The sequence below is a fragment of the Chrysemys picta genome, chromosome 9, assembly GCF_011386835.1.
Source record: "Chrysemys picta bellii isolate R12L10 chromosome 9, ASM1138683v2, whole genome shotgun sequence".
Lineage (NCBI taxonomy): Eukaryota > Metazoa > Chordata > Testudines > Emydidae > Chrysemys > Chrysemys picta.
Window position 1 is genome coordinate 102,924,386 of NC_088799.1, and position 25,147 is coordinate 102,949,532.

The window sequence follows — 25,147 nt, forward strand, 5'->3', positions numbered from 1 at the left end:
GTAGAAAAAGCTGGATCTCAAGGAAAGATCCAGTGACAACTTACATTCTATTTTTGTGACCATCTTTAAAGGAAAACTGCAGTAACTAGTTCCGATCTTTTCCAAAATAATATTTATAGATAAAGGTGTGCTCTGTGACTTAAACATTTGACAACTAAATGAAAGGACTATATTTTAAAATAACATTAGCTTCAAAATGAAATATATCAAATTGAAACGTATTTACTGAATAATAGACTTAGGCATTTTCCCATGTATTGAGGTGTTCAAGTTAAAGATGTTTTACAACAGGGAAAACCCTTTGTCAAATTATGGCTGCTGTACGTGTGTGTTTAGTTGATTTGCAATTTTTTTAATTTAGTCACTACCACTTTGCCCAACACTTGAGGAAAAAATGTTGCATGTGTCTTTTGTATGCATTTTCATAATTTCATATACCTATTCAAAACCATAATTTTCATTTTATAATTTCATCTCTTTGATTTCTTTTTAGCAAGACAGTGATAATACTAATGTGTCCCCACAGTCTCCTGTATCATCTGAGGTACAAGTTTGTGTTTTGTTTTGTTTTTTTTTTTTCTTTCAGTGAACATTTTCTGTGTGCGCTAATTTGTTTTCATTGTGGTTCACTGTGCAAAAACATGCAACTCTTGGACAGGTCAGAAAATGTTAATCAATGGGCTTTGCTTTGAAAGAGGAATTGAATTAAAATATTATGCACTTGTGCAATAATTTAAAAACAGAAATAAGTAGGAATCAAGGACAGATTCCTTGTTAACTTCCTTAACTTGTCCTGCCTCCACTAGCATAAAATCTCTCGCTCCCTCTGATTTATTTTTTTTTAAAGGTTGGTGTATTAGAAAGCAGCATTTGTTTTCTGCCTCTTACTCTAGCTGATGAAAATAGCTACTGAGAAGGGAGAAATCATAGCTGCCATATTGAACAGAGACAGAGTGCAGGCTACCTACATGTGTAGCATTTTAGAGAGTTTAAAAACAAGTTATGGTTTGGACCTCAGCGAGTCCATAGAGGAGCCAGAATTGCAAAAGGCCCCCCCTCTAATTTAAGGGGATTCATCCCCACAGTCATGACTGCCTTATGCATCTTTTACCCGGGCAGTGTGGTTCTCTGGTTGTTTGAGGGTTAGGAAGGAAAATCCTTTGTGGTCTGACCATGATGTTTCCCTGGCAGTCAGCTGCATTACAGTACTGACCCAGGAAGAAAAGACACCCAATGAAGCTGAAGGTTTCCACCCATTGCCAGATAGGGATCATGAGGTAGGAGGCTGGGAGAAGATTCCAAGCACATCAGGGGACTGAAGAGTTGGAATTTCCCTTCGCCACCTTTTGGGATGGGAGAGGCCACTGTCCCAGCTGTTGAAAGTTATTTCTTCTTGAAAACAGATAATCCCTCCGGGTCTGTTTTCCCTCCATTTGAGCTGCAAAAGGGCAGGGCCGGCTCTGGCTTTTTTGCCGCCCCAGGCCAAAAAGCCTCCGGCCGCCCCTGCACCCCCCCAGCAGCAGGGGTGGGCGCGGGGGGGGAGAGGGCAGAGTGCCCGGCCGGGGCTCCGCTCTCCCCGGAGCTGGAGCACCGCACCACGCCGCCCCCCTCCAGATGCCGCCCCAAGCACAAGCTTGGTGGGCTGGTGCCTAGGGCCGGTCCTGAGCAGGGGAGAGACAGACTTGGATTAGTGGCTGTCTACCTGGAAGCTGCTCATTCCACGATTACCTACCCATGCTGTCATTTCCCATTGTTCTGTAAGTGGTTCTGGCCTGGCTTGCACATGCAAGTGGCACCAAGTTAACTAGCATTGGCTTTTAGATAGATTTAGTTAAATTGATCCCAGCTTGTGTGTGGATTCCCTTAGTGTTCACAGCTAGCTTATAAATGTGTCCACGCAGAGACTTGCACTAGTTTACATTGATTTAAAAACAGATTTGAGTTAAACTTGTGCCACTTTTGTGCCTAGAAGAGGCTTATGTCTTTCATCTGTGGATGGTGAGTCTTCATTCGCTGCTTTCTTATTAAAATGTCTTCCCCCTCATTATAGCTTTTCAACTAAGTTAAAGCAGGTTCTCTTGTCATCATGGAAACAAAAGTTTAGGGTGTGAAAACTTCTTTTTAATTTTTCATCAAAAATTGGAGAAAATTGCAGAAAATTTGATATATTATCTCTCTTTAACAGGATTATGAAAGGACAGACAGTAACTCTCATGGTCCGTTTGGTCTCAAACCTAGGTCAGGTAAGGTGGTGCTATCTAATACAGTATGCCACAGCAGATCTTGCTTCCCACATTGGAGCTGAAGATAAGGGCAGCAGAAATGTGAGACTGGGACTTTTTGGAACAAATAGAAGGGGAGAGGTCACTGCACAGTACAGTGCCCACGGTTCACTTATGGCAAGTGTACAGTTGGAAGAGACATGACTAGCTGCTCTGACAAGCTCATAACTGCACTGTCTCTAAATTGCAGTTATTTGCTACATTGATTTCTAGAGCCCTGCGCGGATACCAAATTTGTATCTGCATCGGATCTGCAAAAATGGTCCGAATATCCACAGATGCAGATATCCGTGGATGTAAAGCAAATATTTGCAGGGCTCTATTGATTTCTTTTGTGTCTTTCGCCGTCCTCTGTAGGGGGGAAAACAATGCAGAACTGCCTTTGGCAATCAATGGCTGGCAGGCTAGTGTCCATTGAAACAATATGTGGGGTTTCAGAGTTTGCCAAAAATCATTAGGCTCAGCACATTTCGGCTGCCCTGCCCTTGCCATTTCCAGACAGCTGCTAACTCCTCTTGGTTAAAGCAGATCTTCTGAAGACTAGGAAGCAAGGCTGCAAATATTTTTAGTTCGTGCTATCTTCTGACATTTGCATCAGTCATATGCATGTTATATAGTAACCATTTAAAGTATAGTTGAGAAATGCCGCCTTGGCCAAACAAGGAAGAATTTCACATGAACATCTGGGAGTTTCTGAGCTCATTAGGAAAAGCTTGCCTTACTACTTTACAATATGCATTCAGGTCAATCTTTTGCTGTCTTAACAAATTTGTTCTTTGTTAATACTCGCTTGTAAGCACTCAGTATCAGAATGCATTCTGCAGTTGGTCATTTATTGTCTCTGTGGACAGTTTACTCTCTAATGTACAGTGTATTATAAAAAAGACTTCCACCTTTTAAGAAGTTTATACTTTGGGTATTTCCATAGGCTCGGTGGTTAAGATGAGAATACACATCTTTTACGTGTAGCATGCACGTCATAAAATGTACAGGACCAGTGTTGGCATTAGGAACAAGTTACATACAATGCTCATTATTGGGGATGTCTAGATTCTTTCCTGCTAAGATGACCCCCCACCCAAAAAAATTAGAACCTCTTTCAATGGGTTTTCACAAGAATTAAATTTAAAAGTGTAATAAGTTACAATATTTCTAAATATTATGGAAATTCTTCCAAGTTTAATACTGCAAAGATATTGGTATTTGCAAGTATGAGGATAATCAATAATAAAAGTCACCTGCAAGGGGTTTTTTTTGATAGTGGAGAGTGACAAATCAAATGCAAACTAGAATGCTTAACCTTGTCCTTTCCCTTGCAGCAGTGCAGCATTAATAAGAAAATTCATACTCGTAACTTGTGGTTTCATAAACTTTCTCCGGTGACCTAGTTTTAAATATTTATTTTAATTATTACTGGTTATAAATAAATTCAGGGAGTTCCTTCCACAACAGGTTTATGCTGGGCTACACTAAAAAGCTGTAAGAATAGATATTTTCAAAAACCAGTATGGTCTACCTTGTCAAAAAAGAAAGCATAGTTATGTACCCAGACAGATTTGCTACCTACCTAATTTCTAGGCACAAATGCAGACATCGGAAGGGAGAGCCTATGTGCTTCCCCTTGAAAATTTAACACCTAAAGACTACATGTAGCCGCTAGCCCATTGAGCCGTAAGTTATTGTAGTCACTTTATAGCATTGGAACATACTTGTTCTGCTTAACATTTCAATAACTGTGATTTTTCTCTTTTACTTTCCTGGTGGATTTTTTTTTCCATAGCGGGGGTGTTCCAAATATTGACAACTGTCTGTTTTATAACAGCTTTCAGCCGTTCCTCTCGCCAGGACTCTGGAGTAGTGGACCCTGGATTTACAATGAGGAGGAAAATGGAGCATTTAAGGGAAGAAAGGGAACAAATAAGACATCTTCGCAATGTACGTTCCCATGACTTGCTGTTTAGGCTCAAGCTGGGGGGGGGGGCACACCCTTGCGTGCAGTGCGCTTACTTTTCTTTGCACCACCAGCCTGTACTTGCTGTAAAACCTATCTACGTGGCCCAGGCAGTGCAAGGGTGATAGCTGCAGTATTGTAACTCCATCTTTGGAGTTTGTATGCAACACATCTCTCCTACCAGGTTAGGAAAGGGAGTGCAGTTGGGATGCCCCATCACCATGTCAATCTGGGCCATACGTTTGGCCCTTGAGAGCCAAATGCTGCTGTAACATGGCACAAGGAGAATGGTGCCCACCACTTGACTGTGCATTCTGGCATGTACCTGAAGAGTTGGTCCCGGATTTCGAATCATCATCCCTGAATCATCAGACATGCTTTGGTGGGAAGGACCTTAGCTGAAAAGAGTGTGAATAATGCCATGTTGGATCTAAATTTCAGTGTTTTGAATAAATGTTTTCCTATATGGCTCTATTCTGAAAATCATTTTGTAAGTTACATTCTTAATTATTAAAAAAGTGTAACTCTTTTTTATGCAGCTACTAAATAATGGTTAGATAAAACAGAAACTTAGAACAGTCAGTTCTTCTTGATGTTGTGTTAGTTATATTTTTAATTCCTCCTCAGATTCCCAGCTGCATGTCATCAGAGGCTGCACACGTCTAAAGGGCACATCATGTACAGAGATTTCAGTTAAACACTGAATCTATATTCTAGAGAATACCATGATAGCAGCTCCAGCTCCTGCTGTAGCAGCAATTTGCTCAAGTCCAGTTAAGCTGTTTAGGAGAAGCACTGCTCCTAAGGGGATTGATCGAGTGTGCTTCCTGCCCCTTTCTCCATGAAGGCTTGTAATTTGTGTGGTGAAAAGCACTTCCACCTTCCTCCCAACTCTCTTGCTACACAAGTGTAGGTACTTCCACCCCTCACCACTCAATTATCACTTGTCGGGTGGGTGACACCCCAACCCCCAAAATATGCTTCCACTCCAACTATCTGTCTCTCTCTCTCTCTCTGTGGGTGTGACCCCCAGAGTAGTAGAAAAAAGAAGTTGCCTCCCATGAATAGCATGTATCAAACCCACAGCCTCCATATCTTCACCAGCAGCTGATGCTGCTTTTGAGTGTGACATTTCAACCTACAGATCCTTCACCTTCAGAGAATGAATGTGCAAGCTGTCCGTTGTATGGGCTTTGACAGGAGCAGTAGGTTTGTTTTCACAGCTGATCTGCACATGTGCACAGAGCACCATGGTAGCAGCTGCATGAGCTGCTACCTCGATATACCTGTGAACATAGTTACATCATTCAAAACAGCTGAGGAAAAGCAGATTAATTATACAGAGAATATCGGTACCCAGTAGCATAACAGTTTAGGGTTAGTGTTGCCATTTTTAAATGTATGTGATTATTGGATTTTAAATTAAATCAAAATTTCCTTGACAGTGATACTATCGTTACTATGGACGCCTCTTCTATTTTACAGAATCTTGAATCGAGGTTAAAAGTCATTTTGCCAGATGACATTGGAGCAGCATTGATGGATGGGGTTGTTCTTTGCCATTTAGCCAATCACATAAGGCCACGTTCTGTTGCAAGTATTCATGTACCATCACCAGCAGTGGTGAGTCATCTGCATCATTTTTATTCTATCTGAAGTGAAAGCAAACTATTGGAATTCAGCACTAGAAAATTGGGAATTATCTTCACTATTTTAAATGGTTATATTATCAATTTTCATTTTATTTCAGGATGCAATAAGCAAGTATTTGGTGTTACATTAAGGCTCAAGGGTTTAGCAGTCTGTTATGTACCAAGTCCTTAAAAAATTAGTTTTGTAACTTCGCTTGATTTCTAATACAACTGTTATTGAATTTGCATCATAATTATAAAGTCCTTTTATAAATGTGTAACAAAGATCTAACATCCTATCTTTACAGCCTAAACTCAGTATGGCAAAGTGCAGAAGAAATGTTGAAAACTTTCTTGATGCTTGTAAAAAATTGGGCGTGCCACAGGTATACTAATCACTTTATTGATTGATATACTTATTAATAATCGCAGACAAGATGTGTTAGCATTTACTTTTCTGGGTTATCTAGAAAGCCTAGTAATTAGAGCAGTGAAATGGGAGTTGGGAGACCTGTGATCCATTCCTGGTTCTGCCACTGGCTTGCTGGGTGACCTTGGCCAAGTCACTTCCCTGTGTCTCAGTTTCAGGGGATAATTATAGTGACCTTCTGTATAAAGTGCTTTGAGATCTACTGGTGAAAAGTGCTATAGACGAGCTGTGTGTGTGTGTTTTTCAGAAACCCTTTGTTTAGTGGCACATTGTGGCATGAATGGGAATATCTGCCTAGGAAAGATCTTGGACTAGAATGAAAGGGATTTTGCAGATCACAAGGTGCATTGACAGAGCTACATAGAAGAAGCTTGCATGGCTCTTAACTCTACTAGCTCATCTCTAGTTCTTGTTACTATTCCCTCACTTTCATTTTACCCATGCTCATTCTTCCACCTCCTCCATGAAGGGAAAAATTGAGGGCCAAATTTTCTTCTGTGCATTAGGGGACAGGAAACTCCATGAGTTTGTATTTGCAGTAGCCACATGACTGTTGTGACAGTGGCTGTTGAACTCCACCTCAGTAGGACAGGAAGGTGGCTTAACCCTGAAAACCATAGTTCCTAAGCTGTAGCCCTGTGCTTCTGCTCCCGCCCTCCATATCCGCACAACTCCTGCACAAGTCATGTTTCCAATGACTCCCCTACTGGCTGCTACCAATGGCTCCACTTCGATAGAGAAAAGGGGTTCATGTTGAATGTCATGCTTATAAGAGAATTCCTATGGGTTTGGGTGGGAGAGGATTCATTCTTGAGTTCCAGCAAATTTAGTCCTCCCTACAGACAACTTGTAGTGGAGCTTCTGCAAGGACAAGGACGGAAGAAGTCTGCCACTGACCAGCACTACCCCACCCTCACTCCATTTTGCTCACTCTGTTTATGGAAACAGATGGGGGAGTCTGGCCCTAAATCTTCAATACATTATCAGAGGCTTTTAAGAAATAGTGTTTTTCTTCTTAGTTTAGCATTTTAATGAGACACTCTTTAGTTTTTGTTTTGCTCTAACTTACTAATTTATATTTGTGTGTAGTTTATTCACACTGCAATTATCAGATCTTATGTGAGATATAATTAACTTCTGAGCACCTTGTCGCACTTAAAATTTGCTGTAGAGATAGATGCATATGCAAACTTATTGACCAGAGAAGATTTCTACATAGATCTCTAATCAGTCATAGTGAGGTATCTGAGTGTTGAAGTCTTCTAAAAGTACACTTTTTACTCGAGCTGTGCAGAATGGTTGAAACATGATGCATGTACCATTTTATTTTTCAGGAAAGGCTTTGCCTGCCTCATCACATTTTGGAGGAAAGGGGTCTAGTGAAAGTTGGTCTTACAGTTCAGGCTCTGCTTGAACTACCTTCATCTAAAGCATCCCAGCTTTCCTCTGTGTAACGTGACTTTTGGAAACCAGACAACTTATCATGGATCTATTGATTTAGATTGCTGCCAAGCAATTCAGCTTCCTCAATGGGAACATCCAAGCCATCAGAAGTAGTTTCTGCCCAGACACTTTAGACAGAGCCTTATTTTGGAGGGACGTGTAAAACTTTGATTTCAAACTGACTGTTACCTGAATATACAGTTATACTGATGTTTTAAAACTTGGATGCACAAGAGATTTTAACAACATCAGATTCTCTGTCCAGGTAATACAAGTTCCAAGTTTCCCATTAATGTTTCATGATATTATTTTTAAAAACTGGATTTTTTACTACATTGAAAATGTTGTTTAGTTTTGTTTGTTAAAGGATAACACACACACACCAAACAAAGCCCTACTATAAAAAGTTTGTCAGTCATCTGGATTAAATGTAAAGATAAAACAAAAACCAGCTACAGTATGATAGTGAAAATCTGAGTGACAGATCATATTTAATCCATTTTTGTTTCATATAGCTCTATATTTGAGTTTATTTCTTGCACTTCTGACTGTAATTTATATACTTCTAACATCTCCAGTATTTAGTTGGATGTATGGTAATTACACAAAACATTATATAGGAAAAAGGTGTTTTTTTCCAATCTTCTAAGTTTGTGCCAAACTATTTTTTCAGTTGTACGGTAGATTGTTTACATGTGAAGTGCCTGTGTAATTGATAACTCTTAATAGTCTTAAACGTTTTTGCAATTTCTTTGTCTGAAATAGATACAATGGGAATTTTAAAATATTTTAATTTTTCGTAAGGTCAGTAATATGTGAAGATTTAAATGATGCTTCACATTTTTGGTGTTAGGTGTTTTAAGTTGCACAATTTAATTGATTATGTTGTCTAATGATTGGAAAAATAATGTAAATACATTTTATTTATGCTATTTAATTTGATAATACCCAATCACTTCTGTTTTAATGTATTGTTAACAAAAATTGTCACTTTGAGTTATTTTCCTTGTTTGAGACAAACCATGATGTCCATAGTTAAATAAGAAATATATGGACTAGTGACGCATACATAATAATCATTAAGGATGTTTTGATAAAGCTGCCAAAATCTCAGGTTTATGCTGTGACTTTCAGTATTTTACATCACGTCGTCCCTGATTTTGCATTAGTTTTTTTTACAATAACAAATCACCATAAGTTAGATTAAAAAAAATTCAAGCTAGGAATCTTTATATTTCTCAATGTTTACACGTTTGTTGAGAGGGACTTATTTTGGAAATAATCACCTGCATGACATACCGCATCATCACTTTGCACCAATGCTTCTCATTTGCACCAGTATCACCAATTATAAACAGTTAAGTCTGTGCTGAGAATATCAAACTCTCGGGGACAAATGTAAAAAAAAATAAAATAAAATAAACTAAATCCCCGCAACAGAAGCTTTGTCGAACTTCTGGGTTTAAGTACTTGTTCGATTCTACAACTTTTCTGACTGATATTTTTCCCCCAGTGTTCTGAGAACTTTCAGAATGATGGGCAGTTGACATCCTTTTTTTCTGTCTCTCTTTCCCTACCTCCCAAACAAAAAAGTTTACCGTCTAAGTAAATATGTGACTTACCCAGAGCCCAACATTTCTGATTATGTCTCAGATGTATTTTTAGACTGTTACTTTAGACCAAGGGTAAAACCTTGTGTGCCAGATGATGTAAAAAAATTAAGTTGTACTCTGTTGCCAATTGACCTAAAGCTGTTTCATTTCATTTGGCAAAGGAATGGGGAAGAAAATATTGTTTTATTTCTTCCTTACTCTCTTTAATTGAAGCATTAAAGCCAGTTGAGAAGAAAATTATAATCCTGATGGCTAAAAGATTTAGAAGATAAAATAATTTTAATGTTCTTTAACTAAAATCCATTGAAATAAAAGTAATTCATGGGCTCTTGTTAACATACTCTGTTTATAGAGTGCATTCTCAAATACAGCTCATTTTAAAAAAAAAAGCCATGCCCTCCTTTACAAAATCATACACATAAAAATATCATTTAAACAGGTACTCATGCAGAAACTGTAATTGGCTCAATATAATCTGCCATTAAAATAAGTAGTTTCATTTATCTTCCTCTGAATTATCCTTTTTTATTGTTTATCTTAATTCATATTCATAAGAGAGGTCCATTCTAAAAAAGAATGGGTAAATGTATTCTCATTTCACATAAATGCAATATCAGGGGAAAAGAATAAATTTAGTTGAGATTACAATGAACAAGCACATTTAGTTCAGTAAGCAGATTTTTGGTTGCTACTTTTGCTGTATTTTAATAGCTGAAGAATTACCTGATCATTCAAAAAAAGGAAAAATGTTCCATATTAAGAACTGTACTATCTTGCAATTTTTTATACATACCCTCTTGACCTCAAAAATAGCAATTCCTTTTCCAGTAGTGTTAACCATAGACTTGCTGGTGGCAAAGACATTAACTTTAAGATTTTTGTAACCATAGTCTAAGTTGGATAATGTTTAAATACGTTCACCAATCCTGAACGACACTTCAGTTTTCTGGATGGAATTAAGTTTCCTCTGTAAAGTTTGTTGAATACAGTGCAATCCTCACTTAAGACCACTTCTAGTCACTTAGTTTTTGTTTATCCCTTGTGGAGTATTGCAATATGTCAAGAGAAGATAACATTCTGACTTAAAATTTGAACACTAAAATCTAGCTGTCAGTGTAGTACACTAGTTTCACTTAAAAATAAATAAATAAAAGTTAGCACAGTTTTCCCTAAATAGCTTAAAATAGTTTGACAGATTTATTTGGGCATAAGCTTTCATGGGTAAAAAAACCCACTTCTTCAGATGCATGACTCCATGCATCTGAAGAAGTGTTTTTTTTACCCATGAAAGCACCTCCTCCTGCGCAGGGATCCAGAGGGAAAAACAGTCTGACGCCGGGTCCCAGGCTTGTATGGAGTTTCCTGTATGCCATCTTCTTCCTTCAGGGTGCTGGGAACCACAGCTGCCCAGAACCCTCGTTCTCCCCCCAGCAGTGTATTTGCAAGCTGGAGAGCTGGACTTTGCTGGCCCCTAGTGGCAGCCAGCAGCTTTGCAGCACCAATTCTGCAGGGGAAAAAGGAAATTCTGCCCAGAACATGAATTCTGCATTGCACAATGGTGCAGAATTCCCCCAGGAGTAGTAGCAGCTGCAGAAGAGACTGAAAAAGGACTTAATATGGCTCCATGTTTTAAGGGATGAAGAAACAATACCTCCAATCTGAAAATGGGGGAGGCATTGCTGTCTACAACACATCTTTTTCCCCCACCTCAGAATTCAAAATAAACCCCACAACTGCAGCTTTGGCGGGTAAGGGAAGGGCAAGGTTCCTTAGGTCAATATTGAATGAATATTAGATTTCCATGCAGAAATCAGGGTTCAGAGCAGGATGCAGTGTGGCAGGGCCTGACCATTCCCTTGTGTTAGCCCAGCCCACTCGGTGGAAGTAGCAGTCTCTCCCTCCTTCCACGTGCAGACAAGGGGAGAGCAGCCCATAGAAGGATGCTCTTAGCAGGTGCAATTAACTAATATTGCATGTTTAGAGTGTTGTTTCTAAATGTCTTTAATCATAAGAAGCCATCATCAATCCTTCTATTTATTATCTATTTCTATTGCTAACCGTATCTGCTTACAGACCCACTAACTTCACCCTCTTATGCTCCCAGGAGTCTGTCTTCCTCCTTACTTTTCCATGTGGGAAACTGCCTCACAGCTGTGCACTGAGGCATCAAATGGAGTGAAGAGATCCCAACATCCTGCACGTTTGAAACACTGTGTTTCCATTTTGTGTAGTACCTTCTTTGGCTACTCAGATTGGGTCCTTTTTTGCTAGGAGCTTCAGAGAAACTCCGCATTGGCTTGACTTGAATAGGAATAGACTTATGCCAACAGTAAGAGCTTTAGGAAATCTCACTCATTGCCTTTTGATGATTTAACTATCCTAGGAGTTACTCACATACTGATTATTGAGCATTCAAAGCCGAGTTACCCCAAGATAATATAAAACTATAAGATGCATTTTTGTGTCTGAACATATCAATATGTTTTCTTTAGCCCCGTATGTTTCTTCTCTTCCCCCAAAGATTGGCAGGATATTTGGATGGCTCCAATGTCTCATGTAAGAATGTTTTGTCCTTTAAGGAATAAGATATTTCACCCAAGGCATTTCTAAGTGATTCATGCCACTACTTAAAACATGCTATAAAGTGCTTAGTTCAAGGTGGCTGAATGACTTCGAACTGTCTCAGAAATACACTTACTAAAGTGTCTCAATAGTTTACATATAAATAATTAAAGGCTGGACTGATTAGATCTGTGACTTTGATTGGCATGGCACACAGGAGTGCAAGTCATTGACAGACCATCAAAAAGCCTCAGTTGTGTCCAGATTTCTAAAGCCCTTCCATAACATAACCAGGGCCCTAAATAATGTACTGTATAAAGGAACAAATTAAGGAAGGAAATAGTAATAATTTTTTAACTGTGACATGAATTGTAAGGATTCTGAGTAAAATCCTGGCTCCATTGACGTTATTGGGAGTTTTGCTAGTGACTTCAATGGGACCAAGATTTCACCGTCTGATCTGATGGAAACCAAAAGCCTACAGTATTTTGAAAAGAATTCCTCAGGAGCACAACTTTTACACCACAAGAAGCTAAATAGCCTCAATTGTGGAGGTGGGAACTATCAGCAGTTGTTTCACGATAGTGAAAACTGCATTTTTTTTTTTTAATGTTTGGTGACTTGGAGGCAATTCTCTTCCAAAATAAAAAACATTGGCATTAAAATCCATGGCCAGATTCAAACCATGCTAAGATGTCATGTATTCCATAAATATTTTCAATTTTGATCATTTTTTGACAAGATGGTGATTGTCTTCACTAAACCTCAGAAGTTCCATGTTTCTCCCCAGTATTTCAGGAAATGATAGTTTTAAAATATATTTTCAAAACTACTGGTGTTCACAGGCAGAGCGTGTGCAAATGAAGTAAAGGATCACGTAAGCTCTGACGTTGTTTCCTTTTGATATTTTCTTAAATCCCAAAACATAATATAGGGCTGCATTTTAATGTGGCTTTTTCAAAATAAGTCTGCATTCCAACACAGAGACAATGATAAAACATTTATTTGGTAAGCAAAGTCTTGAAAAGAAATATCTTTACCAAATTCCAACTTCCCCAACATGTTTTTCATAATTTGGAAAATGACAAAATGTCAAGCCTTCACTTGCATTAAAAGGCCTACTTTTACCATGATACAATCTGATTAACTTTTGTCTCAGTGTAGTAGGTTCTAGTTTATATTTTCACTGGTAATTCTTACAAGATTTTTAGCACTTCTTCCTGTTAAAAATAATTCTGCACCGGTTAGGCATTCTGCTTCTTCGAGTGATGGTACATGTGTGCACCATGCATCTGAGGCTGGAGATTTTTAGTAAGCAGTGTCTGTTGATCCACATACACAATTGCTCTTCTCAAGCTCTGAACCAAGGACATACGAGGCAGTGTGGACCGATGCCTCTCCAATTCCTTCCACATTGCCTGAGGGTGGAATCTTCTGCATCCACAGCTTCTTCGATTGTTTTCTTCAATCTCTCAGTGCAAATACTAAAAACTATATTTTCGAGTTGTAGTATTTGTATAGTGTAGTTTAGTTAGTTTTTTCCCTACGTTGGAGAAATTCTCCTCCAAGGGTGAGGACTATGCCCACAGTCCCAGGGTTTAAGAACTGTTTCCTGCCCCCCACTCCTCCTCAGTGGGTGACGAACATCAATGCTGACTTTACTGTCTTGGCAAGGCTCACATCCCTGCTACGTGCAGCATCCACCACGCTTTCCCCAAATTCATGAGGGTTGAGCACTCACACTGAGAAAGAACCTCATGGGGGAAAAAAATCATGAGACCCCAGTTGCATCCAGACTGGGGAGACCCCCTCTGTACACAAGTCTCAATCAACAGGCACCATCCCTCTGAGCACAAACTCAGGAGCTGAGGCTACAACCTGCAAGGCTAAAGAATCAAAGGGTTCTCATGAGAGCATGGGGCACTCTCACATGCGCAGGGGCAAAGATCCTCTTCAAAATCTTACCTGAAGAGATCCCTCCCCAACTCCGTCCAAGTCGGGTGAGTCCTTGCACACAGATCCTAAGGACTTAGGCCCAGGTAAACCACCTCTGCAGGAGAATGTGGCATGCAGGAGTACAGATCTGTTGATACCAATCTCGGTGCCGACATAGAAACCAAAAGACAGGCATCCACTGCCTTCAGCATCCAGATCAGACTCTGCACCAACCAAGTCTCAGAAAAATCAGATGTCCACTGTAACCAGGGAAGTGTTGGATCCAGTGGCCCTGACCACCAAAACACCCTATACTATGTGGTAGTCTGAGACCTATGTCTCCCTGGGGGATATTTTCACTCTTGTGTCCTCAGTCCCCTCCCCTCTTGGGTCCAACCTTATTTAGAGAGATCGTCATACCAGAGGAAGAAACCATCTTGAGGGCACGGAGTTAACCTCTCTCATACATGAACCTGAGTACCCGTCCATTGGTATCAACGCTTCCAATGGTTGATCAGGAACCAAACTTCACATCAGATTAGTAAGAGGCTACATATGAACCTCTGCATCTACAAAGGGAGGCAAGTATGGACAGAATTTCCAGGAAAACAGGGTTCAGTCCTCTGTCAAAGTATGACTTTCCAAGGGACCGATGGTTCCTAATGCCGCGGGTCCACCCCCCAATCAGTTGACCTCTCGCAATGGCATTACTGGGGCCCCAGGAGACTTACTCTTGGCACCCTGATCCATGCATGAACCTTATCTACTCTCTCCTACCCAACACCAAACAGCTCCTTTGGAGTGTGAGGGGGAGGAAGTTGAGCCAGATCTGACCGTTCTAGTGGTTCCGGTGGCCGTCTCGCATCATCCTACCTAAATTAAGCAGTCACCCCATCACCACTCTCACAAAAAGTGGTGTCTTAGTGCCAGATGCAGCTCAAGCAGGTTCAGGAGTCTCAGCACGGTTATTGGACATCTTGCAACCCTCAGGTCCAAGTCAAGAGGCCCTCCCAGTCAACAGTCATTATGGATCCAGCCAGGGTAGTGTAGCACATTCCTGCCTCATGCACTCCCACTCCGCCCAAAAAAGGCTGAGAAGCACTACTTCATTCCACTTAAAGGAGCAAGTTTTGTTTTCAGCATCTGACTTCAGCAGCCACACCCCAAGAGGACACCTTTGGACAAGAGTGCCAAATGCCTCAATCTCCTAGGGGGAGAAGTTTTCTCTTCAAGCTTTCAATTGCAAATTGCGGACTACCTGGCCCTCTTATCAAAATATGATTTCACCAATTAAGGGAAGTTTTTTTGATTTCAAGGACAAACTCCCTCAGCAGGATAGAGCCCAATTCCAGAACCTAATTGATGAGGGTAAACTTTGTGGCCAAAACATTTCTTTAGTCTGCAGTAGATGCTGCTGATATTGATTCCAGAAAGATGGCTACTTCAGTTGTTGGGAGGAGAGAATCCTGGTTACAGTCCTCAGGTTTTTCTTGGGAAGTGCAAAGTACCCTTGAAGATCTGCCCTTTGATGAAGTTAACTTATTTAATGAAAAGACTGATGAGTCTCTTCACTCTGTTGAGGACTTGAGAACAACACTTCGCTCTCTGGACATCTATACCCTTGTCCCACAGGAAGCACCACAAACAAGTGTACAAGCCAAGATGGCCCCCTCACAAACCACCACATGAGGGACAGAGGGTACAGAGACCAAGGTACACAGCTTCCTCAAGGTCTAACACAGCTGATTCCAACCTCCTGCCCAAGAGTTTCTTTTGACAAGACATGCAAGGTCCGCATTGCTGTGTTGATGCCTCATTATTCTGACCCTGTCCCCAAGTATTTGGTGGCCACTTTATTCATTGCATCCCCAATTGGAGTGCAGTAACAGACAAGTGGGTGTTGGAAACTCTTCACTCAGGCTATACGATTGAGTTTGTTACCTCCTACCCACAAACCCGCTTCTCAGCCTCTTTTCAGGGACCGAGTTCATGAGACAATCCTATATCGGGAGGTGGACTCTCTTCTCCAACAAGGAGCCGTAGAACGAGTGCCATCTCAACATCAAGGGAAGGGATTCTACTGCCCAGTTTTCTTAGTTCCCCAAAAGAACAGAGAATAAAGCAGGGGTAGGCAACCTATGGCACAGGTGCCGAAGGCGGCACATGAGTTGATTTTCAGTGGCACTCACACTGCCTGGGTCCTGGCCACCGGTCCGGGGGGCTCTGCATTTTAATTTAATTTTAAATGAAGCTTCTTAAACATTTTAAAAACCTTATTTACTTTACATACAATAGTTTAGTTATATTATATTAGACTTCTAGAACGAGACCTTCTAAAAAGGTTAAAAATGTATTACTGGCACGCGAAACCTTAAATTAGCGTGAATAAATAAAGACTCGGCACATCACTTCTGAAAGGTTGCCAAGCCCTGGAATAGAGACTAATTCTTGACCTACCCCAACTAATTGTCTTCGTCTGAAAGTTAAAATTCAGCATGATCACATTGGCATCAATAATCCCCTCTCAGGAAGAAGGCAACATACTTCACAGATCTTGACATGAAATATGCTTGCTTTCACTTAGGCATTCACACGTACCACATAAAATGTCTCAGGTTCTTCCTTGGGCAAGATTTTTATCACTTCGGAGTCCTCCTGTGTACACTAGATACAGGGTAATGGTGGCCCAGATGAGAAGGGATGGCTTTACAGTCTTTCCATGTCTCGAAAACTGGCTGCTGATGGGCAGATCTGGCAGGGAAGTCCAGTCAGCGACCTTATTCCTACGCCACCTCTTCTCTTACCTGGGAGTCTGCATCAACAAAAATTCACTTTGATTCCCACAAGGATCATAAATTTCATAACGGCAACTCTGGACTCGGCAAGAACCTACCTTCTGATAGAGAGATTCTACACCATGAGTAATTTGATAAAACAGCTCACCCTCAGACTACAGCCAGGGTCTGCCTTTCCCATCTAAGCAACATGGCCTCAGGCACCCACATAACACTGTTTACTGGGCTCCACCTCCGCTGCCTATAACGCTGGTTTCAGTCTATCTGCTCACCAGACAAAGACAACATCAATGCTGAATAACAGTCCTGGCCAAGATCCCGGCTGCTGTTGCCTGGTGGGGGAACCCAGAAAAAGTTGGTGTGGGAGTTCCTTTTCTCACACTCGAGGGTTGGGGAGCCCTTGTGTACAATCACACTGCACTAGGCACCTGGACCCCTTGAGAGGTCATCCTCATCACACCCAACTGGCTGGAGACAGTTCTGGATCTTGGATTTCCTGAAGATCTCAACCCATCCTCCCAGCACTAGTTATCTCCTGAATCCTTTGGCATTCCTGTCATTTTAGACTGTTCTAGTCACCTTTTAGACCAGTGGTTCTCAAACTATTGTACTGGTGACCCCTTTCACATAGCAAGCCTCTGAGTGCAACCCTCCCCTTATAAATTAAAAACACTTTTTATCTATTTAACACCATTATAAATGCTGGAGGCAAAGCGGGGTTTGGGGTGGAGGCTGACAGCTTGTGCCCCCCCCCCCATGTAATAACCTTGCGACCCCCTGAGGGGTCCCGACCCCCAGTTTGAGAACCCTTGTTTTAGACATCTGGTCCATCTTGTAGCAATCAGTGCCTTTCATCCTCCAGTCCTCCAATCGAGTGCCATACTATCTTCAGTCATCCAACAACTCATCCTGAAAGGGGCTCGTTAGAACCTTCTCACCAGTGGTGAAATTAACACCAGAATGGGATCTCAATCTTGTCCTGTCAGCACTTAATAGACCTCCTTTTGGACCAATAGCCACCTGTTCCGTGTCTCACCTGGCGATGAAAGTTGTCTTCCTAGGCGCCATCCCATCAATCAGAAGTGTGGGCGAGCTGGGGGAGCTCAAGCCTAACCACAACTAGCAAACAGCAGCAAATGAGAGTTTTGCAAGGGTGTTCTGAGATGAGAGGCAAGACTGTGTGATCCTTGGGGTGAGTTTGTCTGTTGTGTGCTTGCTTGACTGAAGATTATAGTGTGGTCGATTTGGGGGGCTGCATGTTGAGCCAAGCGGCCAGCTAGGCTGGACTGGGAGCTCACTAATGAGGCCCAAGCCTGCAATCCTTTAATGCTAACCCCCTTTGGACTCCGTTGACAAGGGAGCAGGACTAACTCGGGGAGAATAGGTTTAAAACGCTAGCTCCTAAGCAACCAGAGGAGCCTAGCGAGTGGGAGCAGCAAACAGAGTTTTGAGGGAGTATGAGGCAGATATACCTAACAAACATACTCTAAACTTAGACCAATAACCATCACCCCTCCCATCCCCACTTCCCCAAAAGGCCATTCAGGAGTCAAAAGTCCAGCAGCAGAGTGGGGCTGTCCAGTTTATTGCTCTGAAGGTGCTGTGTGTGCATACTGTGCAAGCAGCTCGTGGCCCTCAGAGACCCGGTGCAGGCTCTTGGCACTAGAGTGGCTGAACTGGAGGAGCTAAAGGAGGCAGGTATACAGACAAGACTTTCAGGGACACAGCAGAACGGTCCTATCCCCAGTCTGACAGCCTCTGTGCTGTTAAGGAGGATGAAAGTCTCGTGGAAGGAGAACATCCCAAATCCCATATTTGGGACCCTCCTTCCAGATGATGTCATGGTATCCCCTTGCACTGAGGATACCCAACTGGGGGAGGCAACTCCAGTTATTGGGACAAACCAGATAATAATGTGGGATCAGATTATTAGAAATATAGGTAGTTAGGATTGTGGTGACCAGGAGAATATTATGGTAAATTGCCTGCCCGGTGTGAAGACTGTGGATTTCACAAGACATCTAGACAGTGTGTTTTATGTTGCTGTGCTGGGGAGGAGTCAGTGGTTGTGGTACAGGTAGGTGTGAGTGACCTAGGGAAAGATAGGAGAAAGGTCCTGAGGGCCAATTTTGGCTGTTAAGTCAGAGATTAATGTTGAGGATCTCCATTGTAACATTCTTTGAAATGCTTCAAGTTCCACACACATTGCCGGGAAGACAGAAAGAACTGTGGGGTCTCAATGTGTGGACGAGAAGAGTGTGTCGGGAGCAGAGGCTTTAAGTTTATTAGGACCTGGGGAACCTTTGGGGAAAGGAAGGATGGGCTCCACCCAAAATGGAACCAGATTGCTGGCATGTCAAATTCAAAAAGTTGGAGAAGATTTTTTTTAAACTAAGGGCTGGCGGAAAGCCAACAGGTGCAGAGGAGCACGTGCTTTGGACCGAGACATCCCCCAGGGTTGAATTTATTAAGGGGGATATTCTATATCCTAATAGGATAGGGAAAAGTTAGTAAAGTACAGATTGGCGCTAGTGAGGATCAGTAAAACCTAAGAATCCCATTTAAATAGAACACATGAAAGCAAGCAGCTGAATGTTGACAAATGTTGCAAGTGCTTATCTAAAAATGCTAGGAGTCTAAATACCAACGTGGGTGAACTAAATTGCCTGGTGTTAAATGAGGATATTGATGTAGCAGGTGCCTTGGAAACTTGGTGAGATGAAGATAATTAATGGGACACAAAAATACCAGAATACAAAATGATTAAGTGTAAATTAGCTGTTACCGCTCAAGAAAGACATCTCGGAGTACTTGTTGGTAGTGCTCTGAAAACATCTGCTCAATGTGCAGTGGCAGCCAAAAAGCTAACAAAGTTAGAAACCATTAGGAAAGGGATACGTAAGACAGCAAATATCATAATGTTACTCTATAAATCCATTATATGCCTCCACCTGGAATACTGATGCCATTCTGGTCACTCCATCTAAAAAAAAGCTTAGCATTGGAAAAGGACAACAAAATAATTAGGGGTGTGGAACAGCTTCCATAGGAGGAGAGATGTAAAAAGACTAGGACTGATCAGCGTGAAAAAGAGATGACTAAATGGGGGTGTGAGGGAGGTCTATAAAATCATGACTGGTGTGGAGAAAGTGAATAGGGAAGTGTTATTTGCCCCTTCACATAACACAAGAACCAGGGTCACATGATGAAATTAATAGGCAGCAGATTTAAAACAAAAGTAAGTACTTCACACAATGCACAGTAAACCTGTGGAACTTGCCAGAGAATGCTGTGAAGGCCAAAAGTATCTAGTTCTTTTTTGAGCCTAGATATAAATTCATGGAGGATAGGGCCATCAGTGGCTATTAGCCAGGATGATTGGAGCAGCCCCATGCTCTGGGTGTCCCTAAAGCCCCAGCTGCCAGAAGGTGGAACGGGATGGATCACTCAAAATTGCCCTGTTCTGTTCATTTTCTCTGAAGCATCTGGCACTGGCCACTGTCAGACAGCATATTGGGCTAGATGGCCCATATGGCCACTCTTATGTTCAAGGCAAATCCTCATTATACCACTTTTCATAAAGAGACCTCTCTGCCTGTACCTGGAATTCATCCCTAAAATAATTTTAGTTTCACATAAAACAAACCATCCACTTATTGGCATCTTTTCCCCCAAAACCTCAACGCTTCTGATGCGGAGAGTAGGCTTCGCTCTCTAGATGTCCGACGGGCACTGGTGTTCTATGTGGAGAGAATGAAAGCAAATCGGAAACCACCGAGACTATTTAGCACCTTAGCAGAGCAATCAACGACTCAAGCATTCTCTGTGCACAGACTCTCTAAAAAGATCTCGAGCTGAATCTTTGCTACCAACTAGCATGTCTCTCACATCCTGAAGGGATCAGTGCCTGCTCCACTTGAGCCAAAACAACCTCTCTAGCATCTCTGAGATGTACTCTGCTAGATACAAGCAGGGTGGCTACTGGAGCTCTAGCAGTACCTTCAGACGTTATGTGTTGGTCCGTACCTGTGCTGCAAATATAACGGTGGGAACAGCCATACTAGACATGCATACCATTTTCATCCTTGCTCCCACCTCCTGTTTGACTACTGCTTACTAATTTTCCATGTCTGGAATAGACCTGGGAACCATCACTCAAAGAAGAAATGGAGGTAGGTTACCTGTTACTGGAGGTTCTTTGAGATGTATGGTCCCTAGCTGTATTTACACCCACTCTCCAACCCCTCTGTGGTGGCCGATGACTGGATTCATGGTAAGAGAACAAACTGAAGAGGCATCAGTCTGCACTGCTCCTCATACCCTCAGTTCAGAGCATGAGGAGAGCAACTGCGCACATGTGGACCAACGGACATTGCTTACTAAAAATCTCTGGACTAGTGCGTGGTGCATATGCTTACCCAAGTGTGGAACATAGAAAGGGACCACACATCTCGAAGAACCTCTAGTTACAGGTAAGCAACCTCTTTTACCATTTTCTGCACCAGGTTATACCAAGGGGTGCATCCTTTTTTTGAAATGAGCATTTTGAAACACTTGTTTGTCATTTCCAACAACTTCCAGCTGAAAATGAAATGCCTGGCGTTTAAAAAAGTCACATGTAAATAAAGGAACACCACTCTGATCTGAAATTGTAAAGGCAAATTCTAATGGTCTATATACAAGAGAATATATGCAATTTTTGTGTGGCATAGAATTTCCAGTGGGGCGTATGCTGGCTGCATCCCAGACCAGATTATTCAGAAGACAGGTTAGCCTAGTGAAGCGAATTGGGAGAAGAAAGCAGATGGTTTGGAATTGCAGTATAGTTTTATGGTTTAAAGGCTCAGCTCCTAGTTCTGGTCCCACATCTCTCTGTACAGGCTATAGTAGGTATAGAATTGGTTTTCTCAGTTTCCAATAATTTTCACTCAAAAAAAAAAAATACTGGCATATTGGACTCATGAAAGGAATGCTTGTTAGGGGAGTGTGCAGTGCTGCAAACGAAGAAATTTCCCTGGAGTTAAGATTGCTTCTTGACTCCAGTTTGTGAGCTACTATACAGTAGTTGTAATCGTATGAAAAGAAATAGTATTAACACTCTTGGCTATTACATGTGCAACACACAGTTAAGCATAATATACATACAATGCATTTATAGAGGTCTCTACACACCTGTGGGGAAATATGTATATAAAATGCACAGATTTTTTTTTAAAAGCACAATAAGTTTTATGTACAGTTATTTTGATGATATAAATGTGAAAAGAAAACATTACACTTTTATTTCTAATGTGGACATTGTTTTCTCTACATTGTCCCTGTGATTAAACTGAGAAGGAAGCTTCTCTATTTTAATTCCAGACAATGGTTTTAATTTTTATTTCATAGAATAAAGCTTTGTATTGATTGATTTTTAAAAGATACTGTCTATAGGGCATTTCTGTTAAGTCTTAAATTGTAGTTTTACACGACACTGTGTTTCGCTGTCATTTTCTTTATTTCTTATCATTTTTTTTTAAATGTGCTTTAGTTTATAAAACCACCTAAAGGTCATTTTTAAGCCTGGCAGGAGAAAACAGTGACAACCTTGATGGCATGAGTCACTCTGACTGATAGTCGAATTGCTTTTAAAGTAAATGAAAATTAAGCTTTTTTTTTTTTTAAAACAAGGGTTCTTTAAGTAAACTTCCTTCTGTTCCACGCATCAGAATGCCAGTCCTTGATAAGCTTTACAAAACTTCTCCCTCACTTTTCCAACAAGTCTTAAAATAGAGGAATTGATTAAACCAAATACAAATTAATTCCTGATGGGTGAAATTCTAGCCCCATTGAAATCAATGAGAAAACTCTCCTTGACTTCAGGGAAACTAGACTTTCCCCTGGTGTTTATAACTGAGCTACATAGCAACCCATTTAAAACAATCTGTTGGCACTTAAGACAAAGTTAAGGCTTCCCCCCCAGTGGAAGTGTAGTACTTTCATAAAGCCAGACAGATCAAATATGTGGAGGTAACCACAAAAGTGTGGGGTTTTTCATGTTTTTTTTTTTCTTTTTCTTTTAAATCAGTAAAGTCTGCCCAGAATGGCAGTTCTTATTTTGGGCCTGACCATGTTGCTCCCCACGTGGAATTAACATTGAACATTGGGAGTTCTGTTGGTAGAGCACATGCAGGAGCAAGCCTTTATTTGTAAGTATTAGTACAGTTTTGTTTGCTGAACCCATGTACTGTAGTAAGCATGGATAGGGCATTGCCACAACAGTGGGAATTTCCAAGTTGCCGCTGTTCTGTGTTGCATCTACAGTATATGCATATGTTAGTCCTGTTTGTGTAGTGCGCACACAAACATTGTAAAGGGATTGTTTGGTGAAATAGTGTGGGATTAATGTGAATTAACTTTTAACTATTGTGTAATCTGTAGAACCAAGAAAATGTGATTGCTTAAAAACCATGTTCAATTATCACTTGGTGCGTGTTCAGATATTTTGTTTTGTACCTTTTTTTGTGATTACAAAACTCAGAAAACACAGTGTAACCAAATCAGCAACATGTAAATGTATGCAAAATTTACAAAGTAATTCTGAGACAGATATCTGGACAGTGATCATATACGTAGCAGCAAATGCTTAAATTGTGTAAATAGTTATAATACAACTATTTGATATTGCGTTTTTAATTTGTTCTGCATTTCATGTTTTGTAAACCCTTTCTCTCATTTTTAAGTTCACCTACGTGTACAATACTGTATCTTACGTCTCTTTTTTCAGGACTTCCATTATTGCTAGAGCTTCCAACATATACATGTTTCTTTGAAAAACAATCCTACTGTTATTTTTTGTAAATAGTTTTGTATTGAATTTGCATGGATAAAACCCACATGTCCAATACCAGTGTACATATTCTATGTATAAAATACAAACTGTTTCATAACTTCTCTGTAGTCAAGTTATTCATTTTAATCTTTTATAGTGGATGGTATATAACTTATCAAATTCTGATTTACCTATTATTTAGTCATAGCTTCGTTTAAAGGCCAGTACTCATGTTTAAGAGGCAACAATGAAGACTTTTTGCATCACAGCTTTTGTTCTCTTAACAATTAATATTCTTTTTTCTGCCCCAATACTTTGTGTATTGAAAGACCTTCTTATGGGTAGGGGAGATTGTGATGATGTGTTTGACCAACAGTTCATAACCTGTGAAGAAAGTGAGGACTTTCTGATGTGGAATCATTCATAATTTATATTACGTAAGACCAACAAACATCCTGTCAGTTGTACATTTGAGGGCCAACTCATCTGTGTGTTTACTGAATCCTTCTAATGTTTAGTTGTCATGATACAAAATCATAATCTAAGATACAAGACTTCAGTGCTGATGGCACTCTTCTGTCTGTTTTTAGGTTTATTTTTTTAAAACTGAGATTTTCTTGACTGTAGCATTCCTGAATACTAAAAGCCTGAAAGTTTCCCTTTGCATAGGGTTTTTTTGGCTTTTTTTTTTTTTTTTTTTGGTAGCAAAAATTCAAGGTTTTAAGGTTTAAACATAGAATGTTCTTTGGTTAAGTCTGATACTCCGTTTCCACACAGTCATGGAGACAGGTCTGTACTGCATAAAGGAGATTTAATAATCTAACAATCTGCAATCTCCACATGGAGGTGTTTCTAGAGAAACTGAGCATCCAAGGGGCTGTTGAGAGATGTGTGGGGAGAGGGTTAACTTCTTAGGCCAAGGGGACCCAAGAAAAATGGTCCCTATTCCTGCTTTTAGGATGCCACCTGCTGGCTACGTAGTTCAGACAAGGGCAGTACTTACTGTTTTCTCTATTTACCACCTCTGTTAATGGCAATGCTAAAGGCAGACACTCTTGCCAATACTATTGATGATGAGAAGGGAAGAGGATTTTATAGCACTGAGTACATTTTCTAGGGAATCTTTATTGCAATACCTTTTTCCTCTGAGCTGGTAATGCAACCATCATTTATGAACTTATGCAACTTTCTGTTCACATCTCACTAGCTTGGGCAGTGACACTGGAATCTTTGTTTTCATGTGGCTCTTGTGCAATACCTCAGTCTGTTTTTCTTCCATAAAAAGAACAGGAGTACTTGTGGCACCTTAGAGACTAACAAATTTATTAGAGCATAAGCTTTCGTGGACTACAGCCCACTTCGTCCACGAAAGCTTATGCTCTAATAAATTTGTTAGTCTCTAAGGTGCCACAAGTACTCCTGTTCTTCTTTTTGCGGATACAGACTAACACGGCTGTTACTCTGAAACCTGTCATTTTTCTTCCATGTGAAATATGCATGACGCTCCATGTACAATTCCTTCGTCACACCTGGCTGATTGTTGCAAGAGAGAGCTCCTCTCTCCATTTCTGTTTTGAAGTCGCCAGTGCTTCTCAAGGTGGACTTTTAACTAGTCATTCACCTACAAGTCTGGTTTTTAAAATCTTTCTTCAGTGGCCACAGGACAAGCAGCTGAAGTCTCCCAATTTCCATCT

At 40.8% G+C, this 25,147-nt stretch overlaps 1 protein-coding gene across 21 annotated transcripts in view; it reads left to right on the forward strand.

Moving 5' to 3' along the window:
• LRCH2 (leucine rich repeats and calponin homology domain containing 2) overlaps positions 1–23,571 on the forward strand; it is a 110,479-nt gene extending 86,908 nt beyond the window's left edge. For 13 of the 21 annotated variants that reach the window (XM_024099797.3, XM_008178962.4, XM_024099800.3 and 10 more), the window contains 6 exons: positions 494–544; positions 2,186–2,243; positions 4,105–4,217; positions 5,719–5,856; positions 6,173–6,250; positions 7,629–23,571. In XM_024099797.3, the coding sequence (XP_023955565.3) occupies positions 494–544; positions 2,186–2,243; positions 4,105–4,217; positions 5,719–5,856; positions 6,173–6,250; positions 7,629–7,748 (558 nt within the window). In that variant the 3' untranslated portion in view covers positions 7,749–23,571. The remainder of the gene's footprint in view (positions 1–493; positions 545–2,185; positions 2,244–4,104; positions 4,218–5,718; positions 5,857–6,172; positions 6,251–7,628) is intronic. The other 8 variants (XM_024099798.3, XM_065556820.1, XM_065556823.1 and 5 more) reach the window with 3 other exon arrangements.
• Positions 23,572–25,147: the final 1,576 nt, after the last annotated feature.